The 19,673-nt window shown below is 43.6% G+C and overlaps 1 protein-coding gene across 2 annotated transcripts; it reads right to left on the bottom strand.

Annotated features, from left to right (window-relative positions):
- Window positions 1–1,053: 1,053 nt before the first annotated feature.
- PROKR1 (prokineticin receptor 1) lies at window positions 1,054–14,480 on the bottom strand. Of its 2 annotated transcripts, none has more exons than XM_016137864.2 (3): window positions 14,290–14,480; window positions 11,666–12,314; window positions 1,054–4,408 (listed from the first exon to the last, which is right to left on the bottom strand). In XM_016137864.2, the coding sequence occupies exons 2-3, from the start codon at window positions 12,148–12,150 to the stop codon at window positions 3,712–3,714; spliced, it is 1,182 nt and encodes a 393-aa protein (XP_015993350.1). In that variant the 5' UTR covers window positions 12,151–12,314; window positions 14,290–14,480; the 3' UTR covers window positions 1,054–3,711. The 2 variants fall into 2 exon arrangements, with proteins under 2 accessions (XP_015993350.1, XP_015993349.1); XM_016137863.2 differs by having other exon boundaries at window positions 11,666–12,250.
- Window positions 14,481–19,673: the final 5,193 nt, after the last annotated feature.

Below are 19,673 nucleotides of genomic sequence, written 5' to 3'. Positions count from 1 at the left end.
GGCTTGCAAAAGGATGAGGAATGTTTCTGCTAAAGTTCTTAAGGGTCTCCAGAGAAGACCAGACTGCAGTTGAATAGTCATCTCAAGGATTCTTGGAAAGGATCCTTCCCTTTCCAAGATTGATGCTCCCTGCTCCCAGGAACACCGTGGTAGAAAACCCTGCACTGAGCACTGGGAACCTTGGGGTCTAACCCTGGCTCTCACAGTGACCAGTTGTGTGACCCTGAACATCTTTTCCCCATTCTGGCCTTCAGTTTCATCTTCCATAAAATGTATAACTTGAATTTAGTATTCTCACACTCTAGGAAGGAGAATTGGATCATTCTTTATGGATTCATTCCAAAATTTATCATATTTTTCAAGGAACAGGACTCATATTTATAATTTTCTGGCCTCCTCACAAATTCTTTAGCATTCTTTTCCACAGTGAACATGGAACTTGTTTCACGCTCGAGGGCTTGCTGTAGTGACTGCCTTATTGCCATGCTTTGGTGTCTTTAAGAACTTATTTTTTAAATGTGTACTCACTAAGCAAAATCTCTAAAAGCTTTGTTGTAAATCTGCCTTTCTTTTACTTTAGTTAAGAAAGTGATTTGATTTCCCAAAATCACATCTTTATCCGTCTGTATATGACAAGGTGCATATCTCTCTGCATATTGAAACAAATATGTAGAGAACAGAAACGGAACATGTGAGCACAAGCACCACCTTGTTGGCTTACCACCAATCTTTGGAGAAGCCATCTACTGGCCAGGCTACTCAGTTCAATGAATCAGCCACTAACTTGAACAAAGTGTGGTGTCATAGCTCATCTTCTGGTTCACTTTGCATGTGCAGATATTAAGCCTCTTCAAAGGTTCAGCTTTAGCTTATGTAACAGATGTAAATAGGTCTTCAGATTTCCAGTCTTGGCACTTAGATGCTAAAAAGTATTAATGATTTTACCAGAGCAGACTTATAGGAAGAAGATATAAATCAGTTAAACCTCTTTAGGATGGAGAGGAAAAGTTCATAGGCAGTATGAGCATGAGTTAGCACTGTTCTCACAATGTGTATGATCATAGAATAGCATTTATTCAATGTTTACTCAAAGAACCATCACACTATAACTAGGAAAAGAATGGGAGGTAAAAATTACAAAAACACTATGATGACTAATTATATATGTACATTTTTTCACTTGATATCAACACAATTTCATGCACTATAAAATCACAAGCAGACATAATATCTAGGAATATTAAAGATAAAGGAGTGAAAATTGGTACACTTTACGCCAAAAAGCAGAAACAGGTTTGGTTGTCACATATAAAAAGCTCCTATTTAATACAGTCAACTGTTGTTTAGCATTCCTAATGAAAAAGGTGAACATAGTAGCAATAAATTATTTTATTATTTTTTAGTCTAAAAACTAACTTTCCCTGTTTTACAATGCAACATATGATTTTATTAAAAGTAAGAATTGTCTTCCAAGGCATGTTGGATTTAGGCTAACATTTTTAATTAGCTTTTATTCTTTGAGAGTATTCTGATTAAACTGTAGGGTAAATATATTGGATAATAAATAGGAAAAAATAGGTTTTCAAAATGTATCTTCCAGGGAAATAAGATAACTTTAAAAAATAAACTTTGCTGCTCAAATACTTAACTATATTTGGAAGGGGAAATGCCATAGAGGTGTCACTTAAATAGCATTATAAAGGTGCTGCTCTAGAATTATTTAAGAAAAGGACACGTCAACTCTATAGCTGTACACACACATAAGAACGAAAACAGATTGAGAAACAAATACCACATTGCCCAGATTCATGCTGGCTGGTAACAGCATAAGAAGATGACCAATACTTTCATGATCACAAAGATGCTTTGATTTGGAAGTTTCTAAAACTCTGAGCTCATCTTCTGATTGAAGACTGACCTACCATTTCCTTTCACACTTCTGCCCCCAAATTTCACTGCCTTTTTGTACCAACTTGTTTTTAAGAACATAATGCATGTAGCACTGTTAAGAGATATAAGGAAATAATTTACATCAACAATAATGAAAGGGGGAAATGGTGAAGTTTATAGATAACAGAAGCCAAGGTAAGTTTTTCCTTGTCCAGGCACACTACACAGTCGTTAGTCCATTCTTTTGATTACTTGTGTGGCTGAAAGAGTTTTTCCACATATTATATCATTGGCTTGTCACAACCAGCTCATTGGTAGACACTGCAGATATTATCATCCCTTCCAAAAAGCTTTACCTAGGGTCACACAGGTGACGAAACCTGGAAGGCTGAATCAGATCTTCTGGTTCCAAAATTCCAAATTCCAAAATTCAAAACACCAAACAAAAGAGGTGGTTATAAAGCGGGACAAGCTCTCAATAAGCCTGTGGAGTCATCCCACTGTTGCCTCACCACCACTCATTTGTATGTCCTTTTCTTTCCTGGGTGCCCGTGGTCCTACCACCGACCTGCATCGCATGCCACTGGATGGCATGACTTCATTCACATTGAGGGGTGAAAATGTGATGGGTTATCCCTCTTAAAAGTACCTCCATTTTAAAGGAGAAACAAGTTTTAATCCAAAGGAATAATGAGTATGATGGGATTCGGGCACCAGTGACAAAGACTTCTTGCCCCCAAATCATACCAATGAGGGTAAAAGCTGGTAGGAATGGAAAAATGGCTGATAGCCACATCCATGAGGTATTATAGCCACTTTCAAATATTCTATGCTTCACAAGCTGGAAACATGAGATGGAAGTGAGGGACTTAAGAAGTCTAATTAGTCCAAGCCAGAATACCCAAGAGGTGGAAACATATCACTCTTAGACCCAGAGAACCTGAGCCCCTTCCTTGAGCTCCATAGTTTAGAGGTCCTCTACTTGCTCCCCTCCCTATGGGGTGAGAAAACCACTGAGCCAAGGGGACATACCCATCCCAAGCCCAGGCTTTCTCCTCTTGACTTGTTCCAGGTGCCCCAAACCCTGTAATTTCCCATCCAAATGGATTCCAGGGTCTACGTGGTGTCTTCTCCCGGTGCCTCCTCCAGACGATGAGCCTTACCTGAGTGGGAAGTGGAGATGGTGCAATGTGGGAGAAGAGGGTTTGGACAAAACTTGGCCATGCATACTTGGGTGTCCATGTGCATGCATGTAAGGCTCCTCGCAGTGAGAGTCAAGAGCAGGGATGAGAAATGGTGAAGAAAAAATCAAGATCCAGTTTTGCATCCTGCTTCCAACCCCACAAATGTTAGGAGTGAACTCGAGCCTAAGAACAATCTTAGAAATTGGCTACATCAGTGTCTGATGAGTAGCTGAAATGGCCCAGAGGGACCCTCACCCTACAAACCATGTATAACAGTCCTGGTACCTACTTGGGTTCCCTTCTGGAATCTCTTTATTCCAGGCTGTCTGTACTCCATTTTTCTTGCTTTAATCCCTATTTTCTTTTTTGACACTTAAATGTTGTCAACATATATAGGTTTTACCAATGCTTACTCTGCACAAATTAGACATTCAATGAGTGTCAGTCACTGGTAACGGTGTCTAATCACACCAGTTTTAGAAAATCTGAGCTCCTTGCTCACAGTGTTCACACAGTTGTCCATTTACTCTGCCTTCTGCAGAAAACCGACAGTTCCCGGGTAATAACATGTATCTAAACACACTGGTCTCTCTCCCAAAGGTCCTGTCTGTGTTTAAACTTTGAAAGGTCCATAGGATTATTTTAGTCTGATGCAGTCCACCTCTTCAGTGGCAGGCACTCCCGTGGTTTTGAGATCAAGGTCGGCGCTGGACTTACTCCCACTGTGAGAAGACTTCCAGTGGAGCAGCATGATCCTCTTGAAATACTTGATGGTGTTGTTCTTGACGGTCACGAAGCACAGGGTGTTGATCATGCTATTGCTCATGGCGATGCACTCCACGATGTAGAAGGCCGTCAGGTAGTGCTTCTCCTTCACGAACACGCTGGGGAAGAAGTCACGCACGATGGTGAAGCCGTAGAAGGGCGCCCAGCACAGCACGTAGGCGGTGAGGACGCACATGAGCACCAGGACCGTCTTCCGGCGGCAGCGCAGCCGCTTCCGGATCTGCTCCGTCTGGAAACCGGGGACCGCCTTGAACCAGAGCTCCCGGGAGATCCTGGCGTAGCACAGGGTCATGGTGACCACGGGGCCCACGAACTCGATGCCGAAGATGAAGAGGAAGTAGGACTTGTAGTAGAGCTGCTGGTCCACCGGCCATATCTGGCCGCAGAAGATCTTCTCCTGGCTCTTGACAATGATGAGGACTGTTTCAGTTGTGAAGTAGGCTGAAGGGATGGCGATGAGGGTGGACACCACCCACACCAAGGCAATCAAGCCAGTGGCTGTTTGGTATTTCATCCGGGGTCTCAGCGGGTGGACAATGGCCAGATATCTAGGACGAACACAAATGGGTCAACCACTGTGACAAGGAAGTGCTAGATGATGATAGTATTTTTGCTCAGAATGGTGTGTGTGGAGATAAAACACAATGGCATATGGGCTTTCAAGCAACTCAGACTTGAATGCAAACCCCAGTTCCACCCCTTACTAGCTGTTGCAACCTCAGGCAAGTTTTGTTTAATCTCTGAATCTCGGTTATCTTATCTGCAAAGGTTTTTGTTTGTTTTTAGGATTAAATATGCTAATGTCTACACTATTCTTGACAGTTTTAAACATGTACTGAGTAAATGGTAATTATTATTATTAAATGGAATAATAATGCCTCCCATCAGTTTCTACCATGACACTATTCCCAGGGCTTTCCTGTTTTCAGGGCCATTCATCTTAATTACCCTCACAGTTTAAAGCTAAGAAGGCCTGATAATTCCAAAGACTTGTTGGGAGAACTTGCCCTTTCCAGTGGAAGCAGTGGGCAAAGTTTTGTCTTCATTCCACGTTTTTAAAAACATTGCTCTGCATGCGAAGGGGGATGAAAAACATGTGAACATTTATTTTCTTTTCCAAGCAGAAAAATAGAGGCCAAGTGAGAGATGAGTGACTTTCTCAAGGTCATATACCATAAGATCCTTCATAGAAAACATTTAACCCTATCTCACTAGGTTGATGTGAAAATCAGTTGAGAATATACGTGATTTTTTTTTTTTTAACCACAAAGCACCAGATAGTAGAAGATATTGCTTTCATTCTCTCCAAAAAAACCACACTCCTGTTACCACAGTGGTCCAGGAATGAAGAGAGAGCACTTTCTGGGGGATGTGAGTCATTCCTGCGGTATGAAACCTCCTTCCCAAAGAGAGTGCACATACTTATACAGACAGCTCTGGTTTCCTGGAAGACTTTTTGTGTTGGGCAGGGGGTGGAAGCTGGAGAAAGAGAAAGATAGGAAGTGAAGTGGGAGGGAATGACTAATCAACAATGGAAATAAACACATTCTCAGGTGCCCACAGCTTATTCCAGGTAGAGCCAAGAGCAAATGTGACAGAAGCCTGAAGGAAAGCCAAGCCAATTCTGTTTCCTTTGAAATCAATCCTTTAATGTCATCTTTCTTGGGCTTTTGATTGGAAGAGGAGGTTTATCCTTATTTTTTCTTCTGATTATATTTCTGCTGTTTCTGCTGTTTCCTCCTGCCTCCCAACACTTGCAGCTGGCTCCATCAAATGTCATTTGGAGAGTTAATTGGAAGGAAACTCCTGCTGTGTTCTAGCTCCCAGATGTTAGATGAAGTTGGATTGGTTGGGTCCACCCTCTGGACACCAAGATGGCTGCTCAACACGCTCTGCCATCAGCAATAATCTCTGGCACTCTCACCAATCTCCTGAGTGCTGAAGGGTGGAATGGCAATGTCTGCAGGATGTTGGCAGTGCTTTTGTTAATGTACATGTATGGGCCCTTCACAAAGACCATGGTGTTCCTGCCACAATGAGTGCACCAAACTTACTCTGACTCATGACAAAAACTAAGAATCTTGTGCTTTGTTCTCACTAGCTCTCTCCCTCTCTATGTACCCCACCATGTTCTGTTGATTACTCTGTCAAAGAATATTTCTATAGTCATATTTGTTTAATATATTAATTTTCACTATATAATTTGATTCCTTCTTTTCCCAATAGTAACTTCCTAAACCTTCATGATGTTTCAAAGTCAAAGTCTTTTTTCAATGAACAAGTAGTCGAGAATGCCGATCTAGGAGTCGGAAGACCAAGAATCTAATCTTAGCTTTGCCACAAACCTGTTGTGTGAATTTGAGTAATTCTCTTAGCATTGTGGGCTCACTTTCCTCACCTGTAACATAGGAATCTCACTTGCCTCATCAGCTTCACAGAGATACTGTGAGGCTCCAATCAGAAACTGCATATAAACAACAATAGGCCCTTAACACACAAGAAACTACTAGCATCCCCAAAATTTTTTTTCAGAGCTATTCTATATAGCTATTCTATATAGCCATTTTCTTTTACCTTTTCTTGGCAAATACTGCATTTGCAAGTACTCTATAACTTTCTATTTCATTAGATCTATTTATCTTCACATCAAAACTAATCATCAGGGTCATCTGGGACTATCCATAAGATAGTTATTTTATCCTGGCATTCTCTGACATCACCCTAACTCATCCCCAAGGTTAGCGCCAGAAGCTATGCAAAAGGCCTTCCAAATACATTTAACAATAAGCAAATTTCAGAAATTGTTTTAAGGCTCTCCACCAACTTTGACTACGCTAGGATTAGAACTCCAAAACTCTAGTATTAGTACTACTTGCTTATGTTTGTAAAGCAGTCTACAATTTACAAAATATTTTCAAATCCACATTCTCATTAGATAATCTCAACTCTACTGAATTTGTAAGAGAGAAAAGATGCCCGTTTTACAGAGGAGCAAACTGAGATTTGGAAAAATTAAATAATCTGCCAAAAACCACATAGTTGGAAATTGACAGAACTATGATGCACACCCATCCACATCTTGCTCCAAATCCAGTGGGCTCTCAAATATGCCATTTGTTTTCTCCCTTTCCAACCAGAGCAAGCAATACCCATTCCTCTATGCTCATGGTACCTTAGCTGTCCTTCTCATCCATTCCCTCCATCACAGTTGGTTCCTACTTATTGATGTTCCAAAAACAAGTTAGGCAATTGACAGATACTTTTCTCTGCTTACAAATATGCCCTTGGCTTTCCCTGTGTGTCTACCACTACAATGGCTCAGGTCCAGAACCACTTTGAGCCAACATTTTCAGAGAACAAAAAATAAAGGCTGCTAGACAAAGAAATGTCCAGGCAGTAATTGTGTGATGATAGTAGTCTGGGTGATTAAACAAAAATCATTTGAGCTTCCTCTTTGTCCTCAGGGCCCAGCCCCTGTCAAACCATGGAAGTGGCAGTTGCAGTAGCTACTAGGCCAGTCACGGGATGGGCGGGGATTTCATGACCCGCTCCTTGGGCCAGCCAGCTCTGACTGACGAGCTCACTGGAAAGCATTTGTGCTACCTAGGGCTGAACATGGTTATTCGTGCCTTTGCTGGCCTCATTCGGACAGAAGAGGAGAGTTATCAATGGGCAGGCAGGCTGACCAGTTTCCCCTGGATTTTGGATAAAAGAACGGAGGGGCCCCAGTGCCCCACATGCTCTGAGATCTGGGGGATACACCTTAAGGACAGTGTAGATATCTCCATATCAAAGAGGAAACCCCAATCTGGAGTACGGGGCCCTTTTATGATCTTTTTCAGTTCCCTGCTGCCATCAGGTCTGACTCTCTGTGCCTAGATTTTGAGATCTTCTGGAATATGGCCCTATCCTTTCTGATCTCTACCCTCATATGTTCTTTTCCTCTATCCCACATACCTCCCCAAGAGACCTCATACCTCAACCATTCCCACCTGTAAACCTTGGCAAACACTGTTCTACCCTCTAGGAAAACCTTCCCTTTACTTTGCCGATTGTAATGTGTTGAAGGCAGTTAAAAACTTCCCTCCTCCATAAAGCCTCCTTTGACTACTCAGGTACACAATTATCTAGCCCTTCTCTAAATTTCGTTTAAAATTTATCCTTTATCTTCTAATTGTTTCATAAGTGTTAGCTCTCACCCATTCACCCCACCCCACTCTAGATGGTAAGCTCCTTAGAGCAGGGATTATGTCTTACCTCTTTTACAACCTTTCACTGTCTGTGAATTCTGGGCACCTAGGATCTTAGTGAAACTTCATTGTCAGCAGTGCCTGGCACTGAACAAATAGAAACGTAGCCAGCCATGGTGACAGTTTTCAAAAAGATTGCAACCTTTTTTGGAAAACAGGACATAAAATGGGTTTACCCAGCATGAGACTGGGAGGCAGGCTGGGGCTCAATAATAAAAGGTTGCAAGAGCAGGCGAAGGGATTTAAGCCATATTTTATACACAATGGAGTTATTGGAAGTCTTTTGAGCCAGAGAGAGGGGACGTGTACAAGACATAAGATTAACTGGGCTGCAGTTTCGCTTTCTTCCCTCAGGTGACAGGGGCCTTCTTTCTGTTCCTAGAACCCATCAAGTTTGTTCCTGTCTCAGGGCCTTTGTACTTATAATTTCCTTTGTATGGAATGCTTTTTCTCAATTTTCAGAAAGCTAGGTTTTTTTTTCTTTTTCATCATTCAGAGGCAGGTTCAAATGCCTTCTCCTCAAAGGCACTTTTCCTGACTCTACATCTAGAATAGCTCCCATCTTGTCACTCTCAAGATTTTTGTGTTTGTTTGTTTGTTTTTTATTTTGTTCAGAGCATTTCTTATGCTCTGAAATTACCTTCCTTGTTTGTTTACCTATTATTCTCTCCATCCATGTATGTGAGCTCCATGAGGGTAAGGAGCTTTTTTCTTATTCACCATCATATCCCCGGTGCTTAGAATGGTATCTGTCACATCGCAGTCACTCTACAAAAATGCATTGTTGAAATAAATGAATGATTGAATGTTTAGGATGGATTGTGAGGGGAGGAGGGTTAGCAGAGAGCAGACCAAGAGACACTGAAGACAGGAAGATCAAAAGGAGACTATGATAGCCCTGAGTGAACAGGTAGGAGGGAGGGGTGAGTATTGGCGGGACCTAAAAATGGAATGAATGCTGGAGAAAAGGTGAGAGTGTACAGGCCAGAGAAGACTCGCTCGTTTAGATGCTTGAGAGAACCATGGAGCCAATAAGAGAAACAGAGTAGTCTAGGCAGGTAGAAGATAAATGGCTCTGTTCTGTTCTATCTTGATAGCTTAAAAACCTTCTATTATTATTTTGTAAATCACATCATAAACACAATCACTTCAATGACAACAAATAGATTAGCCAATCAGAAATATTCATTTACCTGTTTTGTTGTTATCGTTGTTGTTATTCCTTTAATTCAAGAATTACAATATTCATGATTTATGTTTCCTCTGTTTCATGCATTGTTCTAAACAATTACCTCTATCGTTCAATTTAATCCTCAAAGCAACCCAGTACATTAGGTTTTCTTATTATTCCCATTTTATACATGAGAAAACTGACAGAGAGTGATCAAATAACTAACACAAGGCCCTACAGCTAATAGGTGGAACAACAGGTATTTAAAACCCGGAGAATAACCACTAACATTATTCCTACAAAAAATTTATAAAAAAATAAAGTTACTTTTATAACTGTAGGTATATTTGTTATATCAAGATAAAAATTAGTTGCCCAAAACTAACCAAATCAAACCCGAAAGCTACTGATCAAATCCTGAACAAAACATGAGACCAGATAGGAATCGATGAGGTCCTAGATCACAAAATTGAAATTAGATGGTCAAAACACAAAAATTAAAACAATTCGAAGGAAAGATCGCAAACATCAGTAAAGGAACTTAATTCATTGGAGCAGCTGGTTAGCTGGCCAAGGCCTCAGGACAGCCCTGTTCAGGCAACAGTGCTTTCCCTTAAAGTCTGGGTGCGAGTTTCCTTTCACGGCCCCACTCTACACAATAGCAGACTCCAAGATGCGGAGCAAGTTCTCCAATTAATCTTTGTTATTATATCTAAATCGCATTATCTAAACTCAAGCTGAAAGAGAAATGCCTGCAGTATTTTAGACAAGCAGAGTTTGGTATGAAAGTAGGATTTGAGTTTGATGGAAGTTCAGGAGATTGAGAGGAATCGATTGACATAGATCTTACCTCTTACATGTTCAAAGTAACCCAGCGCCCGATAACTTACTTTGGCTTCCCTCCTCCTGAAGCCACTCCCTGCTACAGTGTTACCCCTTTCGACAAGTGGACCCCAACATGGTGAAATGAATCTCACCCAGAGAGCAGAGTCCCACCCCACAACAGGCACCTACCTAACCCACTTTCAGGGGCTGAGAGCGCCCCTGTGAAAACATGTCCTGCTGGAGTGAAACTTCAGGAAATGACCCCATGTGCTCTGTCTGCTGGTGCACTGAGAGAGATGATGGCAGCTTCTTCTTTTAGAAAAAGTCAGAACTAAGGTCCCTAGAGCTCATCCTTGACAGTTCTGAAGGAGACTTAGGGGTCAGATACCCTACTTGATTGTCCTTCTTCTGCTTCTTCTGTAGGTCCACTCAGGGTCCGTGCCTTGATGGACAAAATACTATATGGCTCCATGACTCAAGTGGAAGACCTTGGCCAAGGAGAAGTAGCCCCCTGCAGGGATGACACCTCTAAGCAGCTTCTACAGGTGACAGACCAAAAGTTGTTTTAGCTGCTAATTCCCTGACATCCTTCCCTGGAGAAAAGAGGCCAAGTCTTCACCCTTCAGCGGTTTTAAAGCCAGGTTCCTTCTCAACCCCCCTTTCTCAAGTTTGAGCTGATTCCAGGTTATCCTGGCTATGACTCCAGAAAACAGGCCCTATTTATTGTGCTCATCCTGGGGTGTCCTGACTGTGAGGGGCAGGATCAAACTCCACCAGAGCCCTAAGGCCATAGAACAGGGAGAACATCTGTGCTTCAGGGTCTCTGGGTTAAGGGAATGAGACGGGCTGTTCACATCCTAGTACATAGAGGCCTGATTTGACCCTCAAGGTAACTATCTTTACATCTGCGAAGATTGTCCCAGGGGAACAAAAACCACCTTGGTCCATTAGCACAAGAAATCATACTCATTTAAATGAAAAGACTAAACATACCGTCAGAAAGATTCACATTGGCTGCTCTTATGGGTTTTATTTACCATCAGTAGAAACAGGTCTTCTGCATGGTTGCATGCATATGTATAAAAGGGAGCAAACTGATTAATGCAACTAAAAGAGTAAGTAAGCTTATGTTCCCTTTTGTTGTTGTTTCAAAACAAATCCTTCAATCTTATTTTAAAATCAATTCATGCTAGAGGGGTCCTGTTTTAGTAGAGGAAGTCTTGTTGAGACAGAAACCTCCCTCAGGATATTGAAGTTGATTCAAGAGGTACCTATCTGGAACTTAATCTTGTTCCTCCACAGTGTCTCTTACCTCTCTTACCTCTATAGACCTTGAACAGATACAACACCTAGAAGCATGTTTATAGCAAAGGGGGATCAAAAGCTCAACTCAGCGGGGCTCTGCCACCTTCTGCCTGCCAGCTGGAAATCTAGACCTCTCCTCACTGTTCAGTCGATGAGCCAACTTTTAAGCCTTTGTGCATCCACATCTTTGAGCAGTACAGATATCTCTCATTCAACACAACTGCAATTAACAATTCCATTGTCCCCTCACTCACCTGTCGATGGCAATGGCCAGCAGGGCATTGGTGGAGACGTAGAGAGAGACAGTGCGCAGGTAGTTGACAGAGGCGCACAGGACGTGGCCATGCTTCCAGGAGAGCTGGCGTACCACGTAGTAGTCCATTTCAAAGGGGCAGCAGACAATGGCCACCAGGAAATCAGAGACGGCCAGGTTGGCAATGAACAAGTTGGTGAGGTTGCGCAGCTTCTTGTAGCGGGCCAGGGCGACGATGAAGATGAAGTTGCCGACGCCGCAGACCAGCATGATGCCCACCAGGGCCATGCCAATGACAATCTTGGCCGCAAAGAAAGTTCGGGAATTGGTCACATCCTCATCTTCATCCAAGGGCATGTCATAATCACCATAGCTGAAGTTGAATGGGAAGGAAGCAGCTTGGGCTCCATGGGTGTCAAACACAGAAAAGAAGTTGGTGGAGATGTTGGTGGCGTTCTCATCCATGTTCCCCGTGATGACTTCCATCTGGTCAGGTGGTGGTGCCTTGAGCAACACTGCTGAGAATTCCTCTGGGGCGATGTCTCGAAGGCTGATGTCTTGTCTCTCTGCTGACACTCAGTTCTCCCTAAATGAGTCACAGTGTCCTTGTCAGCATCCTTAGGGTACAGTATCAGAGCTCCATCCTAAGCCTTTGAAAGACAAACAGTTGGCTACATATGTGAGTGAGCCTGGCCAAATTAAAAACCATTCTGTAACCAAAGTAGACCCATTAGCCACCTGTTCAGAGTGAACACTGGGGTGATGGAGTAGAAATAAAGGAACCAGTGATAAAAAACAAATGAATAACATCCACTTACTCACCCATTCAGGAAAGGTTGAATTGTTATAGACAATCAGGCACTGATGCAGTTTATTTTCATTCCACTGCAGACTGTAAAATGTTGCACTTTTTCTCAGGGACCAAATTTGGGAGTGTAGAGGGGCTGAAGACAACAAAAAGGACCTGCTCCAAACTCCATTCCCTGTCCTGACAGTCTGAACTTTGTCTTTGTGGAACTGTCCCATTCTATGACTTAAACGAAATGATTCTGAATACCATCGAAGAGGGAGGACTTAGAGACAATCCTGTCTGCTCTCCATGAGCTGGTTTCTTTTCTTCTAGCAAAATGCTACTCTGAAATAGCAGAGCCTACCTAACAGCCACCTTCCCTTCATTGGGCTTCCTGTTCCCACATCCAAGTCTGCTGTGACCTTAGAAGCCAGGCACGGTTACCAAAGCCTGTTCTCAGGCAGAGACTGAAGGGTTAAAGTCACAGCCTAATCACTGAATAGCTTAGAAAGGGAGGTCTGGAGCAAAATCTTTTCTTGGCTCGTTGTGTGTCCTAAAGTAAATAGCTTAAACACTCAAAGTTTCAACATCCTCCAGGCAAAAGATCAATACTGTCTGTAAAGCATGGAGCTCCCTGGAGAGGGAGGATGTTACACCCTAAAACTGCAAGGAATTACTACATCAAGCATTCAGCCTCCTCACTCAGCTGCAAAGGAGGGAAGGAAAATCCTGACACAGATGACTCCACCACACCACATAAAGGGGCTGTGGTTGGGGGTAAGGGCTAGAGAGGGGAGTGGGTTGTTGGCTGTACTACTGGGGACCAAAAGAAAAAAAAGAGGATGCTGGAGCCCCTGTCCCTGCCCTCTTCCCACAGGACCAGTCCCTCCCAGGGCCTGAAAACCTCAGACCAGGTTGCTGGGATGTAAGAGGAAGGCTGTAGTCTGGAGAGCACTGGAAATATCAGGAAAACCAGAGAGAGAAAACCTGAGGCGAGATTCCTGGTAAAGGAGACACAAGGAAGACACCTAGGACGCCCAGGAAAGCCTGCTGCCCACCTTCCTCAAAGGCGAGACATCTGGACTTGACTTTGGGAGCTGGGGTTAAAGTCCCTCTGTACCCCAAAGAGGTTCAGCCCCATTCTTGCCCCTCTCCCCAGCTTCTCGCCCGCGCTTTTCTCAGATTCATTTCCTTCCTCTGAGCCTTCAGTTCTGCCCCTTTCAGACCCTGTCCTTTGCCCCTTTCAGGTCTAAGCAGCAGAACCGAGATCTGAAAGGTGGGGGGGGGGGGCGGTTTGCAGCTCAGAAAGTGCAGCTGCAATTCCCAGTCCGGGTGGGACAGTCCGCACTCCCGTCAGGCCCTGTGTCTCAGAGGCATGCCACCTCTGCTACCTGGAAGGTTCAAAGTCGGGTGCTAAAAACAAAGAGTAATAAAAGCTTTTCGGGGCGGGGGGAAGAGATCTGAGATGTGGGGAGAAATTATCCAGCGATCTTTTTCTCCTCCTCACCTCTCAAAGAGGAACCCCATTCCCATCCAGGGTTCTCTGGGGATCCCGCCTTTTAACTCTCGCCCCTGGCCAGAACCTTCGGAATCAGGAAGCCTCTCTGTGCAGCCCCTGCTAATAAGCCTGCTCCTGCTCCCAACTTTGTCCTCGGAACCTCGCCTCGAAGCCTATACCTAAGGGCGGAAGGAGACTGAAGAAACTGGCTCCAGTGTGAATTCCTTGAAAAGCCCCCTCCGCATGCAAAAGCCCCTGCATCCCAGCTGCTGCCGGTGCCGCGAGGGGCCCGTGGCTCATCTGTCTGGAGCATCTCCCCGGAGGGTGCGCTCAGTACCTGCGGCATCCCGGCGCCCAGCGGACCGGGTCCAGGTTTCTTTATTCTGGGCTCAGGGACACGAGCTTCTCCCATTGGGTCACAGAAAGAGGACAGGTCCCTTCTTTCTTCCTTTTCTCGGGGCTTCTTCCCTGCTCCAGCGGGTATATCGCGGGTGCGGCCGCGGTAGACCCGAGTAAGGGCGGCTCCGCCGCGAGGCCAGCCCCGGCCGGCGCCCGCCCCGCGCTCGCTGTCTCCGCCCCCGCGGGCCGCCGGGCGCCCAGGGCATAGGCGGCCGGTCCAGGAAGGCGTGCTCGGGGTCCGAGCTCGAGGCGGGGACACATCGGGGTCGCCCTGGCACAAGCGCGGCTGGGGACCCCGAAGTCGTCCCGAGGCCGGAGTTTTCGGGACACACAGGCTGCAGCTCCACGCTCGGAAACGCCGAAGGGAGCCGAGCCAGGCGGGCGGCGAGCATTCCCCAAACTCAGGCTCCAGAACGGCCGCCTCGGGCGGGAACCAGGGCGCCGGCGCTCCGAGCAGGGCTCAGCACCGACTCCGCGCTAGAGGTGCCCATGCGGCAGGGCTTCGCCCGCCCCCGGGCTCGGGACCTCTCAGCCGGCTCACCTGGTCAGTCCCAGAGCCACCGCCAGAGTGGGCGGATACGGCACGCTTCGCTGGTGAGATTTCAAAGGACCGGGAGGAGCCTGGGCTCCTGCCCACGTCCCCGCCCTCGCAGGACACGCTGGGACCCACTCGACCCGCGTTCCCTCCTGCGAGGCCAGGTGGACACCGGAGTCAGCTTTATTTCAGACGCTTGTACCTCTGTGTAAAAGAGGCTTAGAGAACTACTTGCCCGATGGCAATGGAGTGCAGGAGGTGGGTGGCGTGGATGCCATAAAGAGGGCGAGCCCCCACCCATCAGCGGGTGTCTGTGCAGAACCCTGGGACGCACACAGCTAACTTACAGAGCGCAAATCTCCTTCAAGTCTATAGATTTCTCAAGAAGTTAAATTTACAATTGCCCTGCGAATTCAAAAAAAAAAAAAAAAAACTGACTGCAGAGACTAAACTACTTGTGCACCAGTGTTCACAGAAGCATTATTCAAAAGAGCTAAAAGGTGGAAACATCCCAAATGTCTACCGATTGATGAAAAGATTTTTTTAAATGTGGCATATACATATACATTAGAATATTTCTCATCCTTAAAAAAAGGAATGAAGTATAACAAATGTTGGTGAGGATGCGGAAAAAATGAAGCTCAAGTTCATTGTTGGTGGGAATGTAAATGACACAGCCACTGTGAAAAACATTGTGGCATGTTCTCATAAAATTGAAAAACAGAATTACCACATGATCCAGGAATTCCATTTCTGAATATATAGCCAAAATAATTAAAACGGTATCTCAAAGAGGTATTTGTACACCCACATTCATAGCAGCATTATTCACTAGAGCGAAAGGATAGAAGTAACATAAATGTCCAATGACAGATAAATAGATAAACAAAATATGGTGCACACATGCAATGGACTATTTATTCAGTCTTAAAAAAAAAGAAAACTCTGACATATGCTACAATATGGATGACCTTTGAGGACATTACACTAAATGAAATAAGTCAGTCACAAAAAGACAATATTGTATAATTCCACTTATACCAGGTACTAGATTAGTCAAAATCATAGAGACAGAAAGTAGAATGTCAGTTGCTGGGGGCTGAAGGGATAAGGAAAGGGGGAGTTATTGTTTAGTGGGTACCAAGTTTCAATTTTGCAAGATGCAAAAGAGTTTTGGAGATGAATGATGGTGATGGCTGCATGACAGTATGAATGTACTGAATTTACTGAACTCTACACTTAAAATGGTTAAGATTGTAAATATTATGTGTATTTTATGACAAGAAAAGATTGTAGTAAAATATTGATACATGCTACGATATGGGTGAATCTTGAAAGCATCGCATTAAGTAAAATAAGCCAGGCACAAAAGGACAAATATTATATGATTCCATATATATGAGGTAACTAGAATAGGCAAATTCATAGAGTCAGAAAGTAGAATAGTGTTTACCAGGAGAGGAGGAATAAGGAGGAGAGTTATCATTTAATAGATACAGAGTTTCTGTTTGGGATGATAAAAAAGTTCTAGAAACGGATAGTGGTAATTGTGAATGCATTAATGTCATTGAATCATACGTTTAAATTGGTTAAAATGAGCTAGAATAGCAAGGCATTTAAGGCCAGTCCCAGTTTGGCCTCTAATTGTCCATAATGGAAAGGGGGCTGCTTAGAATCTGGACAATTAGTCTGCTTTGTCACTATCAACTATGTGGCTTTAGGAATGTAGTATAAATTTTCCTAGGGGCTCCCTTTCCTCACTTAAAAAATGAATGAATTAAACTTGCACTAGGAAGTCACCGCCAGGTTCTAATTCTTCATGTAATATCTTCCTGTGGCCCAGATCCTTACCTGGACATCTTGTTCTATCATTTGCACAAAACTTCTATCATTTGCAAAAATGTCACAGTCCTTTCACATCTCTGAGTCTCATTTCCCCTGGAATGTGGAACACAATAGTGGTTAAGAACATTGCATATGAAATCAGCTGCCTCCTTTCTGACTAGCTCTACACAAAGGAGCTGTGTGACCTTGGGCAACCTAGTAACCAAAGCCTGGCTTTTCCATTTATAAATTACATATGACAATAACTCCTACTGCATAAAATTGTTGTGAGGATTAAATAAGGTAAGGCAGGTAAAGTGCTTGGCACAATGCCTGGTGCTTAGCAGGCACCTGATAAATACCAGCTGTTACCGTCATTCTGTGATTCTTTCCATATCTTGCTCCAGAAGATGTTAACCAACCTTTGGGACCTAGCTCATGTGTCTTTTCTTCCAAGAAGTATTCCTCGATTCTCCCAATGCTTTTCCCATCTTCTCTTACCACTTGGTGCCTCTCTTTAAATGCTCCTTTGTGTACCAGTTTGCTTTCTATCTTATACTGTTGCCTGAGGAAAAGCTATGTCTCATTCATTTTTTAACCCTCTTCTGCAATATTTCTCAAATTTGCCTGATAATAAGAATTATCCGGTGTGCTAGTGAAATGCATTGATTCCTTGATCCCACCCCAAACCCAGAGAAGGGGCCTGGAAATCTGAATGTTCAACTAGCACCCCAGGCAAGTCTTATTATCAAATAAATTTGGGGATCTAGGGACCTGAGTGAAGTGGGCATAATTGGGATTATGTATTGGCCAAAGATCCCCGTAAGGGAAATAGAATAATGGATGTAGATATAGTTTGGAAGGTTTCATGCACTGCAGCTCCTGTTAGGGAATCCTTTGAAGGACTTGGTCCCTACATGTCAGTTTCTGGGAAAAGGTTCACGAGTTCCCCTCCTTCAGAGAAGCTGATGTTCATCAGGGGCCTTATCTGAATAATTCACCTCTGTGACAGTTAAACTAAGGCTGCCTTAGATCATAGCAAAATTTGGAATTTAAAAAGCATTATTTAAAAAAAAAGGAAAGGAATTTAAAACAAAATCAGTAATGCCAACGACGTAATTTTTTCAAACTTGTAGCCCCAAGGACACTAACAGACTGGATATTTTTCCTATGGCTAGAGTCTGCTGCCATAAGGGGTAGAGGTGGCTTGCCTCATCCTACCAATAAAAAAACCCACAATATCTGAGAAAATTTGTCATCCCAGGGAGCTCTCACCAAATAAGATCAAAGAACTCTTAGAAAGCATTTTCTTTGAAATTATTTCTTACTCCTAAATAATGACCTAGAACTACTGTGAATTTTTTTCTTTGCTATTCCACTAGTGGATATCATGTCAAGGGTCCTTTGAATTCTCATTCAGTAGCACTTTTATGCTGAGAAAGGAGTAAACAGATGCTCAAGAGGAAAGGCCCCTTGCTCAAGGTAACACAGAGCCAGCTGATTTCAGAGTCCAGATTGGAATCCAAGTCTCCTGGTCTTAGCCTAGCCCTGCATTTTGCCAGCCATACCCACAACACCTACTATTACCTATTCTCAATTTGCATTTCTTTCCATGCTCCTTAGCTCCAGGGCCCAGCCACAATTCCTCTTGTCTAGCAAATATACTCAATCAGCTTATTTTCTGCTTTCATAAGATTTGTTCTCTCGGCACAAGCTCTCATCTAGTGCCATGAAAAAAATCAAGGATTCCTGGAAGATACCCAGAGCTGGCTCAGAACTCATCCTGCCTCCTTTTCCAATTACCTCTCCAACATTCGAGCCAGCAGTACTTGACCGGCTTTCCAAAGCCCACTCGGCAGGTTGTTTGGACTGCTCTTTGTCATTCCTCTCCACCTACCCAAATCCCTCTGATGGAGATGTGAACAAAGATTCAGATAGGTATGGAGACATGCTCTCATTTCTGATACAAGCTGAAACACTTCAAAGATGACAATCGTTTATTAATTTCATTGGTTTAATGTCATTCTTAACAAATTCTTAGTGGTTGACAAAACTATTCCCATGTTTATCAGAAAGAACGAACAGGTAATAACCCACAAGAATTTGTTTAAAAAAGAAGAGTAATAAGAGGAAATTTGACTTATTCATATCAAAATAGTATGAAGGTTCAAGAAGACAGCAGGTAATGGGTTTGAGCTTTAAGTGTGCTCATGGTTGAGACCTGGATAGGTCTTGGTATGAAGCCTGATAACTCAGTGGACTCATCAATCTGGAATATTTTAAATGGAGGTTATGGATGGGACATGTGAGGATAGGGATGGAGCTGACTCATGGTATCTGTCTCAGATCCTGGTCTTCCTGAATAAGCCCCAGATGACGGGGCTAAAGGCAATGGGACTCTGGGAGACAGTAGAACACCAGTAGCGCTGTTTGGGGGCTCCTAGTACAGAATGGGAAAGAAAGGCCTTCTCTCCTTATTTGGTTCTGATGCAGCAAGGGCCACATGGAATACCCACAATGCCCTGACACCTTGTAGACTCAACTTCATAAGTCCTAAGATGGGTCCTTTCCACTGAAACAGTGCACGCTCAGAGAAAATAACACAACCAGGTCCCCAAAAGTCTTTATGGAAGGATGTGTTGAGGGGTTGGGTAGGAGAGGAAGAATGTGAAAAGATTATTCAAAAATTTGAATGATAACTTGAACTTGAACCCTCCAGAGACTCCCAGAGATAAGGGGCTGAGATTTTCTGCTTTATGCCGGTGGTGTCAGGAGACAGTTATATCTTTATATGAGCCCACTGTACTCACAAGCTAGGGAATCCTAAAGTTACAGGAGAATGCATTATAGAGAAAACAGCCCATCACCAAGGGGCTTTGCCATTACCTACATCACCAAGTACAACACTTAAAGATGGTGATTTTGGGATTCATGGTCATTGTCTTACTAATATTCTCTATTAA

This window comes from Rousettus aegyptiacus, unplaced genomic scaffold (assembly GCF_014176215.1).
Source record: "Rousettus aegyptiacus isolate mRouAeg1 unplaced genomic scaffold, mRouAeg1.p scaffold_m13_p_7, whole genome shotgun sequence".
NCBI classification, from domain to species: Eukaryota; Metazoa; Chordata; class Mammalia; order Chiroptera; family Pteropodidae; genus Rousettus; species Rousettus aegyptiacus.
The sequence above is the reverse complement of the archived record's forward strand: the minus strand, read 5'-3'. Positions and strand labels throughout refer to the sequence as shown.

Excerpts from the sequence above, each read along its gene's own strand:
- PROKR1 (XM_016137864.2), bottom strand. The coding sequence starts at position 12,150 with ATGGAAGTCATCACGGGGAACATGGATGAGAACGCCACCAACATCTCC. Across the intron at positions 4,409-11,665 it reads CTGGCCATTGCCATCGACAG|ATATCTGGCCATTGTCCACC; the intron begins GTGAGTGAGGGG and ends TGTTCGTCCTAG.